Here is a 10959-nt window from a genome sequence, read left to right as displayed (position 1 = left end):
CCTGGGTAGTAAGAGCATCTACACTTTCCTACACCCTGAGTCTCCCTGGGTAGGCTGGGGAGGGTTGGTGGGCTGGGTTGGCTTTCTGTCTTGTTGCTGTTCAGTCTCTAAGGCACATACAACTCTTCGTGAGCCCCAAGGATGCAGCACACCCAGATTTCCTATCCTTCACTGTCTCCCAGAGTTTGCTCTGAAGAGCAAGAAGAGTCTGCGGGAGCTTATCTGAAGGGCAGATGCCCAAGGGGCCTTCCTCTTTCCTTCCTAAAACTAATGTTCTCCAGAACAGGAGGGTCAGGGGAGATATAAAAGTTCCCTTGGTCTTCCATCTGGGAATGTCACCAATTAGGCTTATGTGGGTCACAAAATTATTTCCTTAAAGAGCAAAGTAGGGCAGCCTCAAAGAGTTGGAAGAATACACATTTTGGAGTAAGACAGACCTGGGCTCCACAGTGAGCCTCTCAGCTGCCTGGCTTGGTGTCTTAGGGAAATGCCTGAACCTTTCTCTGCTTTGCCTATCATCATCAGGACAATCATGCTGACCCAACGTGGACTTTTGACATGAACAACATTTGTAAAGTACTTAGCCACGTGCCTGGCACACAACAGCTGCTTCATAAAGGCACATGTAGGGTCTGCTGCCATTTCGGTGTTTCTCCCACACCAATCCAGCCCTCGGGGAATGATGCCTAAGATCCCAGATGCCACACACATTATTACTCCTAAATCTTAGCCTCCTCAAAGCCCCTATCCAGGTCCCTCCCTTTCCTAGATGTTCCAGGGGTCCACGGTCTCCCCAGTATTGATGGGGCTCCCTCTGTCATGGGAGATCTTCCTTTATGTGAGTGGAGACTCTAGACCCCAGAAAACTGCCTTCTCTTAGAAACATGGGAAGCCTGGAAGATGCTCTTGAATAGGTTGGAGCAGGGGAAGCAATAGGGCATTACTCAGGCAGGACCCCAAAGCCATGGTTGACCCTCCGTCTCACTCCCCCATCAACAAACTGTGGCCCTACCTCCGAATACTTCCTGGATCCGACCACTCCCCTCCACACTGCTGCCCCCTGGGCCAAGCCCCTGTCCTCTCTCCCCTGGGGCTTTGCAGCAGCCTCTTGACCAGTCACTCTGCTTTAGCCCTTCAGCCTTCTATTAGTCTCCAGTCAGACTGATCCTTTGAAAATAGAATGCAGGGGCCTTTTTCTCAAAGATGACACCAAAAGTGAAGAAGAAAGCCCCTGCCCTCCCAGAGCTAACGTCAAAACAGACTTTGAAGGTCAGGAAGGCAGTGCTGAAATGCAACCAAAGACACACACACAAAAGAAAATCCACATGTCACCCACCTTCCAGAGGACATAGACACCATGGCTCCAATGGGAGCCTAAATATTCTCATAAGTGCATTCCCAGGAGAACCAAGCTTGACCACTATGCCAGTACCACATCCCGCAGGCCACTGGATCCGCTGTGAAAGAGAAGACAGCAACACACTCATGTTCTTTGTGGAGGTCAAGGCCATCAACACAGGTATCAGACAGGCTGGGAAGATGCTTTTATGACATCACCTAGCCAGGCCAGCACCCTGATGGGGTCTGATGGAGAGAAAAAGGCATATAGGTTCGACAGGCCCTGTAATGCTTTGGGTGGTGCCAACAAATTGTATCATCTAAACTAAGTCCAGTTGGGTAATTCTAAGTATAATTTTTTTTTTAACCACAGACAAACTAATGGATGTCAGATCCCATCACTACTTTACTCCAAATCCTCTGGTGGCTCCTGTCTCAGATGGTCTCCTCTCCCCTGTCTGTGACAAGGACCTCCTGTCTTGCCTCTTCTTCACCTCTTGCTCACTCTATTCCCCCAGGCACTGGCCGCCTCCCTGGCTGCTCCTAAGATAGACTAAGGGCCCACCTGAGGGCCAATACCTGGAATGCCCCTCCTGCAGGTCCTACTCAGGTCCTCTTATCAGACAGGCTCTCCAGCAACATTTCAGGTATAAAAGCAGCTCCTTTCTCTCCATCCTTACGCATTATTTTTTCCTCCCAATTCTTATCACTTCCTTTTACATCTGCCCCGGTGGGAAGACGAGGACGTGATCTCATCTCATCGGCCACTCGCGTGGCAGTGCACGGCATGTTGTTGTTGTCCATTCATTCAGTGTGTCTGACTCTCTGCAACCCCACAGACTGCAGCACACCAGGTTTCCCTGTCCTCCACTATCTGTTGGAGCTTGCTCAAACTCATGTCCATTGAGTCAGTGATGCCATCCAACCACCTCATCCTCTGTTGCCCCTTCTCCTCCTGCCCTCAATCTTTCCCAGCATCAGGGTCTTTTCCAGTGAGTCAGCTCTTTGCATGAGGTGGGCAAAGTACTGGAGCTTCAGCTTCAGCATCTGTCCTTCCAATGAACATTCAGGGTTGATTTTCTTTAGGATTGACATTAGAGACCCCAAACAACGATTTGTGCAAGAATAATTGGACGGGTGGGCAACTGCTCTGTGGGTGCCCACCCCTTCCTGCTCAGTTCAGTTCAGTTCAGTCACTCAGTTGTGTCTGACTTTGCAACCCCATGAATCGCAGCACGCCAGGCCTCCCTGTCCATCACCAACTCCCAGAGTTCACTCAGACTCATGTCCATCGAGTCAGTGATGCCAACCAGCCATCTCATCCTCTGTCATCCCTTTCTCCTCCTGCCCGCAATCCCTCCCAGCATCAGGGTCTTTTCCAATGAGTCAACTCTTTGCATGAGGTGGCCAAAGTATTGGAGTTTCAGCTTCAGCATCATTCCTTCCCATGAACACCCAGGACTGATCTCCTTCAGAATGGACTGGTTGGATCTCCTTGCAGTCCAAGGGACTCTCAAGAGTCTTCTCCAACACCACAGTTCAAAAGCATCAATTCTTTAGTGCTTAGCTTTCCTGACAGTCCAACTCTCACATCCATACATGACCACTGGAGAAACCATAGCCTTGACTAGATGGACCTTTGTTGGCCAAGTAATGTCTCTGCTTTTTAATGTTATCAAGGTTGGTCATAAGTTTCCTTCCAAGGAGTAAGCGTCTTTTAATTTCATGGCTGCAATCACCATCTGCAGTGATTTTGGAGCCCCCAAAAATAAAGTCTGACACTGTTTACACTGTTTCCCCATCTATTTCTCATGAAGTTATGGGACCAAATGCCATGATCTTAGTTTTCTGAATGTTGAGCTTTAAGCCAACTTTTTCACTCTCCTCTTTCACTTTAATCAAGAGGCTTTTTAGTTCCTCTTCACTTTCTGCCATAAGGGTGGTGTCATCTGTGTATATAAGGTTATTGATATTTCTCCCGGCAATCTTGATTCCAGCTTGTGCTTCTTCCAACCCAGCATTTCTCATGATGTACTCTGCATATAAGTTAAATAAGCAGGGTGACAATATACAGCCTTGATGTACTCCTTTCCCTATTTGGAACTAGTCTGTTGTTCCATGTCCAGTTCTAACTGTTGCTTCCTGACCTGCATACAGGTTTCTCAAGAGGCAGGTCAGGTGGTCTGGTATGCCCATCTCTTTCAGAATTTTCCACAGTTTATTGTGATTCACACAGTCAAAGGCTTTGGCATAGTCAATAAAGCAGAAATAAATGTTTTTCTGGAACTCTCTTGCTTTTTCCATGATCCAGCGGATGTTGGCAATTTGATCTCTGGTTCCTCTGCCTTTTCTAAAACCAACTTGGACATCTGGAAGTTCATGGTTCATGTATTGCTGAAGCCTGGCTTGGAGAATTTTGAGCATTACTTTACTAGTGTGTGAGATGAGTGCAATTGTGCGGTAGTTTGAGCATTCTTTGGCATTGCATTTCTTTGGGATTGGAAGGAAAACTGACCTTTTCCAGTCCTGTGGCCACTGCTGAGTTTTCCGAATTTGCTGACATATTGAGTTCAGCACTTTTACAGCATCATCTTTCAGGATTTGAAATAGCTCAACTGGAATTCCATCACCTCCACTAGCTTTGTTCGTAGTGATGCTTTCTAAGGCCCACTTGACTTCACATTCCAGGATGTCTGGCTCTAGGTCAGTGGTCACACCATCGTGATTATCTGGATCGTGAAGCTCTTTTTTGTACAGTTCTTCTGTGTATTCTTGCCACCTCTTCTTAATATCTTCTGCTTCTGTTAGGTCCATACCATTTCTGTCCTTTATCAAGCCCATCTTTGCATGAAATGTTCCCTTGGTATCTCTAATTTTCTTGATGAGATCTCTAGTCTTTCCCATTCTGTTGTTTTCCTCTATTTTCTTGCATTGATCACTGAGGAAGGCTTTCTTATCTCTCCTTGCTATTCTCTGGAACTCTGCATTCAAATGCTTATATCTTTCCTTTTCTCCTTTGCTTTTCACTTCTCTTCTTCTCACAGCTATTTGTAAGGCCTCCCCAGACAGCCATTTTGCTTTTTTGCATTTCTTTTCCATGGGGATGGTCTTGATCCCTGTCTCCTGTACAATGTCATGAACCTCCGTCCATAGTTCATCAGGCACTCTGTCTATCAGATATAGTCCCTTAAATCTATTTCTCACTTCACTGTATAATCATAAGGGATTTGATTTAGGTCATACCTGAATGGTCTAGTAGTTTCCCCTACTTTCTTCAATTTAAGTCTGAATTTGGCAATAAGGAGTTCATGGTCTGAGCCACAGTCAGCTCCCAGTCTTGTTTTTGCTAACTGTATAGAGCTTCTCCAGTTTTGGCTGCAAAGAATATAATCAATCTGATTTTGGTGTTGACCATCTGGTGATGTCCATGTGTAGAGTCTTCTCTTGTGTTGTTGGAAGAGGGTGTTTGCTATGACCAGTGCGTTCTCTTGGCAAAACTCTATTAGCCTTTGCCCTGCTTCATTCCATACTCCAAGGGCAAATTTGCCTGTTACCCCAGGTGTTTCTTGACTTCCTACTTTTGCATTCCAGTCCCCTATAATGAAAAGGACATCTTTTTGGGGTGTTAGTCCTAAAAGGTCTTGTAGGTCTTCATAGAATCATTCAACTTCAGCTTCTTCAGCGTTACTGGTTGGGGCATAGGCTTGGGTTACTGTGGTATTGAATGGTTTGTCTTGGAAATGAACAGAGATCATTCTGTCGTTTTTGAGATTGCATCCAAGTACTGCATTGTTGACCATGGTGGCTACCCCATAGTAGATATAATGGTCATCTGAGTTAAATTCACCCATTCCAGTCCATTTTAGTTTGCTGATTCCTAGAATGTCGACATTCACTCTTGCCATCTCCTGTTTGACCACTTCCAATCTGCCTTGATTCATGGACCTGACATTCCAGGTTCCTATGCAATATTGCTCTTTACAGCATTGGACCTTGCTTCTATCACCAGTCACATCCACAACTGGGTGTTGTTTTTGCTTTGGCTCCATCCCTTCATTCTTTCTGGAGTTATTTCTCCACTGATCTCCAGTAGCATATTGGGCACCTACCAACCTGGGGAGTTCCTCTTTCAGTATCCTATCGTTTTGCCTTTTCATACTGTTCATGGGGTTCTCAAGGCAAGAATACTGAAGTGGTTTGCCATTCCCTTCTCCAGTGGACCACATTCTGTCAGACCTCTCCACCATGACCCATCCGTCTTGGGTGGCCCCACATGGCATGGCTTAGTTTCACTGACTTAGACAAGGCTGTGGTCCATGTGATCAGATTGGCTAGTTTTCTGTGATTATGGTTTCAGTGTGTCTGCCCTCTGATGCCCTCTTGCAACACCTACCATCTTACTTGGGTTTCTCTTACCTTGGATGTGGGGTATCTCTTCACAGCTGCTCCAGCAAAGCGCAGCTGCAGCTCTTTACCTTGGACGAGGTCGCCCCTCTTGACCTTGAATGTGGGGTAGCTCCTCTCGGCCCTCCTGCGCCCGCGCAGCCACCGCTCCTTGGACGTGGGCTTGCTCCTCTCAGCCACTGCCCCTTCCTGCTAGATGCTTTTTAATCCTCACAAAGGCTGAGAGGGGCTGAGAGGGTCTGAGAGGGTCTGAGAGGGGTCAGGTTAGGAAAGTTGCCAGAGGGCAGGCTGCTCTCTTTAAGGTAGAGCTGAATTTGGAGCAGGCTGGGCCTGATTCCAAACCCTGCCTTTTCCCCTCCCCTTCTGAGATGCTGAGCTGGCAAAAGGGGGAAAAGGGCTGACAGATTCCATAAGGACATGGGCTCCTGCCCTCAAATCTGATGAGAGACAAAAAGTAATGGAGAAATTTAAAAACAGTGCCTAGCAAATAACAGGCGCCAAGAAACGTGTTTGTGTACTTCCCTGGTGGTCCAGTGGCCAATATTCTGCACTCCCAACGCAGGGGGCCCAGGTTCCATTCCTGGTCAGGGAATTAGATCCTACAAGTCACAACTAAGAGTTCGCATGCAGCAACAAATATCCTGAGCGCCCCAACTAAGACCCGGATTAGCAAAAAAAGAAAAAAAAAAAAAAACACAAAGCCCAAACAATACATTTCCTTGAAGGACTGAAGCCCTAACTGGGATGTGCAAACAGTTCTGTGGGACTCAAAGGAGACACCTAGGTGTGTTGGATGAGGGGCGCGGAATGAGCTGGAGACTTCTAGTGGGGATGTTTGAGGAGGACCTTGAACAGTAGGTCTTTAACAGTCGAGCGGTAACAGCACGGAAGGATGAAAAGAGAGCAATCTGGAAGAGCTTTAAAACCCACGATAGAGAACATTGTTAGTGCTAAACCTCCCCAGGGACCCTCCACGGCTCCAGCCCGAGATCAGCAAACAGTGCTGGGGCCTGACAGGTCATAGGGCTGACAGCAGGTTGGGTGACCAGCCCGCACAACGGTTTCCCCCTCTCTTCCATTGGACCACTTGTCCGCGGCCCTCTGGGGCCCTCTGGGCGGGGTCCAAATGGCCTGGCCAGGCCCATCCTTAGGTGACGTCACGTATAGAGGCGGGACTCAGGACTGTGGGGCGGGGCCCCGAGAGGGGCGGGGCCCGACGCGACTCCTGGCCCCACCCCGAGAGAGGCCTAGGCAGGGGAGACCGGAAGTCCTTCAGCCACCGTCGGCTTCCCGGCTCCCTTCGGTTCCTCCTCTCAGCTCCGGTCGCAAGGTCGTGGCCCGGAAGTAAAGGGGCCATGTTGGTGGGTGACCCTAGGAGAGGTACCGGGCGAGAGGCGAATCTCGAGTAGAGGAAGTGCGCGCGGTCCTCAGGTGAGCGAGGGGAGGAGTGACGGCTAGGGGTGGGGGTTCGCCACGCCTTCTCTCAGGGTCGCTGTTTGAGTCCCCAGCCCGGCCGGGGCCCACACTACCGGCCTGATCACCGGGGGTCTCGCCCCAGGCTGCCCTGGGTTTTCCCCTGGAGGCCGCTCCGGGGCCTCGCCCCAACCTCCGGAGCTCTCCCGGTGCCCCAGAGCCGGCCTGCCCCAGCCTCAGGGTCTTTCCACCCTGGTTCGGTGCGATCCCCCCAGGTAGGGGGAGGACCTGGGGACCCTCCAGGGCCCAACCGCCCATTCGCCTGTCGACCTTGTAACAGCTCTTGCATGCCAGTCCCCTCCTACTTCGTAAAACACTTTACTGTTGATTTCTGGGTTCATCTGTCCCACTCAGGGAGACTTGGCGCCGAGGGGCGCTCTTCTGCAGTTGAGGGTAAAGGGAGGAGGACGGTGGCTGGCTCACCCTCGCGCAGCAGGCTCGCAAGGCCAGAGGCTGACGGTAGCTGACTTTGGGCCCAAAGTTTAGACCTTTTTACCAGTCAGATACCTCTCCCATTCAGTCTCATTTCTTTATTTCAGAAAGAGGGGTGATCATTTTTTCCACACAGGGACACTGTGAGCGTCCTTCGTTATTTTTTGAGCCCTCGGTATGTGCCAGGCGCTGAACTGGGAAAGTCTGTACAGCACCTAGAAGTGCTGTATGCATGGTAAGATCCCAGCCCACGGTAGTTTTCATTCCACAGGCAGGCAGAGTCGGGGTCGGAAGTGCACCCCCCCTTTACAGCCCTGCCTGTGGGCGAGTTACTTCTCTCTGGCAGCATCAGTTTCCTCCACTTAAAATGGAGATAACTGGTGACACTAGAATTGTTGATGGAATGAGATGTCACGTGGGACCTGCTTGGCCAGTGCGTGCTATAATAGTAAACAATCAATAAACATTAACCATTGTTGTTATGAACCCTGTCCACTTCATAAGTTCCTCAGTTTAAATGTGATAATGGATGACAAAGCACTTTGCAAATGGTAACACTCCTAGTTCTGTAAGGGTTTATTGTTACTGAAGGTAGATGATGGTGGTTTATGTGTAACTAAATCTGATACTTATTGAACATTTACAAACACACAAGGGGAGGTAGCATTAATCATAGCTGCCACAATAGATGGCTTGGCATATGCTGAGTGCTATTCTAACCACATTTAATCCTCATACTAACCATATGGAAAATACAGTTTTAATCCTCATTTTACAAATGAGGAACTAAGGTAAGCCCAGAGAGGTTAAGAAACTTGCCCAGGGTAATTAGCTTACTAAGTGTTGGTGCTAGGATTCAAGTATGACTGAGGCCCCTTGTGGTGAAGTTATATTACGTGTGCTTCTTCCCTGGTGGCTCAGATGGTAAAGAATCTGTCTGCAGTGCAGGAGACTGGGGTTCAACCCCTGGGTCGGGAAGATCCTCTGGAGGAAGAAATGGCAACCCACTCCAGTTGCCTAGAGAAGCTAGGCTCCAGAGGAGCCTGACGGGCTACATACAGTCCATGGGGTCACAAAGAGATGGATGTGACTAACTAATATTTTTACTTCCTTTCACTTTACATGCGATATCTCAGGCAAGTTTCAAAATAATCCTATGAGGTAAGTACTATTAGCATAAAAGTACATAGCAGTATATAAATGTAGATAGCATTATTTCTATTTTACAAGCGAGGAAACTGATGCTCAGAGAGGTTATGTACTTTGCTCAAAATCATATGGCAGGTAAGTGGCAGAGCCAAAATTCAAGCCCAGGTAGTCCAGCTTCCAGTCCCTGACCTTTCAGCGTAGCTGGTAGTTTCCCAGGAGCAGGAGTCTGTAGGCTGGAATCTAGTCCCGGCCCTGCCACTAAGTCACAGTGTGACCTTGAGGGGGTCTCTGAGACCTGGATTAAAAACTACAGAATTACTGGTGACTCAGATGGTAAAGAATGTGCCTGCAACAAGAGAGACCTGGGTTCAATCCCTGGGTCAAGAAGATCCCCTGGCGAAGGGAATGGTTACCTACTCCAGTAGTCTTGCCTGGAGAATCCCATGGACAGAGGAGCCTGGCGAGGTACAGTCCATGGGTTTGCAGAATCAGACATGACTGAGCAACTAACACTTTCACATTTCACTTTCATAGGTCCTTCTGGGCTTTCCTGGTGACTCAGTGGTAAAGAATCCACCTGTCAATGCAGGAAATGTGGGTTCAGTCCCTGGGTGGGGAAGATCCCCTTGGAGAAGGAAATGGCAACCCACTGTAGTATTCTTGCCTGGAGAATCCCATGGACTGAGGAGCCTGGCAGGCTACAGTCCAAAGGGTCACAAAGAGTCGGACACCACTGAGCAACTGAACGAGAACAACGGTGTAGTTCCCTTCTATCATTAATTCTGATTCTAGGCTTCTCTTTCTTCCCTCCTGTGTATAGCTTGACGCCCAGCCCCTGTCAGTCCCCCATGGCCTCATGGAGCCGAGAGGCGGTGCTGAGTCTCTACCGGGCTCTGCTTCGCCAAGGCCGACAGCTTCGCTACACTGATCGAGACTTCTACCTTGCCTCCATCCGCCGTGAGTTCCGGAAAAATCAGAAACTGGAGGATCCCGAGGCCCGGGAGAAGCAGCTGGAAAAGGGCCTGGTCTTCCTCCACAGCAAGCTGGGAGGGATCATTTAGGATCCTCTCCTTTCCCCTCCCATCCTAATTCCAAGGGAAAGAGGACACAGGTGCCTTCCAGAGACACGCCTGCCTCTCTCCCACCTCCACCTCACAGATGCATTAAGAAGTCTCAGGTAGGTAGGCCTGTGTTCCTGTAGGTTTCATTTTTTCTGATACAGGGGACCAGGAAAGGGAGAATCTTTCCTTTTAGGGGCCAAAGTTCTTCAGGCATACTGAAGGAAATACCAACATAAATAACAGAATGTTCCCTTATAAAATGCTCCCAGTTAAAAAGGCCCTTAGTTTCAAGTCCTACTAGGGATCATTTTTCTTCATAGAACATTTAATGTATGAAAATGCTAGAAAAATTACTGGTTAAAACTTATATCTTGTTCCATCTGGCTCATTCTTCAGTGGATTCAGTTCTCTTGAGGATTAGATCATGTTCCCCCAAACATAACTATGTGGTTTAGTCACATAAGTCCAGTCCTACTCTTTGTGACTCCATGGACTGTAGCCCACCAGGCTCCTCTGTTCATGGAATTCTCCAGGCAAGAATACTGGAGTGGGTTGCCATTTCTTTCTCTGAGGATCTTCCCAACCTGGGGATTGAACCCAGGTCTCCTGCACTGCAGGCAGATTCTTTACCAACTAAGCCACTGGGAAGCTGTAAACATAACTATACTCGGTTTCAAAAGTCTCTAAAGCAAGTATAGTGTCCAGACCTCAGAGGACTGCCTTCGTGGCTCTGCTGCTAACAACTGTGGGATTTAGGGCAAATCATTCAATCTGTCCAGGCCTCCATTTCCTCATTTGTAGATGAAATAGCATCCCACTCCAGTATTCTTGCCTGGAAAATTCCATGGACAGAGGAGCTCGTCGGGCTAGCTACAGTGGGGTCGCAAAGAGGACACGACTGAGCACCACCACTAAAATAGTACCCACTTCTTCAGCTTATTGCAAGAGTTAATGAGAAAATGCACAGAGTGCTTCAATGGTTCTTGGCCGGTGGTATGTGAGCTCTGTTTCCTGTCATGCCAAGGTGACCAGCAAGTTCCACTGTAACCTGATGACTGTATTTAATTCAGCAACTAGATGGGGAAACAGTGGAAACAGTGTC

At 48.5% G+C, this 10959-nt stretch overlaps 1 protein-coding gene across 1 annotated transcript; it reads left to right on the top strand.

Annotated features, from left to right (window-relative positions):
* Positions 1-5608: 5608 nt before the first annotated feature.
* Positions 5609-9857, top strand: MIURF (mitochondrial elongation factor 1 upstream open reading frame). Its single transcript, XM_070371543.1, has 2 exons — positions 5609-7173; positions 9617-9857. Exon 2 carries the CDS (start codon positions 9645-9647, stop codon positions 9855-9857), a length of 213 nt encoding a protein of 70 aa, XP_070227644.1. The 5' UTR covers positions 5609-7173; positions 9617-9644.
* Positions 9858-10959: the final 1102 nt, after the last annotated feature.

Source organism: Bos mutus, chromosome 5, assembly GCF_027580195.1.
Source record: "Bos mutus isolate GX-2022 chromosome 5, NWIPB_WYAK_1.1, whole genome shotgun sequence".
NCBI lineage: Eukaryota > Metazoa > Chordata > Mammalia > Artiodactyla > Bovidae > Bos > Bos mutus.
The sequence above is the reverse complement of the archived record's forward strand: the minus strand, read 5'-3'. Positions and strand labels throughout refer to the sequence as shown.

Coding starts and splice junctions, on each gene's coding strand:
- MIURF (XM_070371543.1), top strand. CDS start 9,645: ATGGCCTCATGGAGCCGAGAGGCGGTGCTGAGTCTCTACCGGGCTCTG.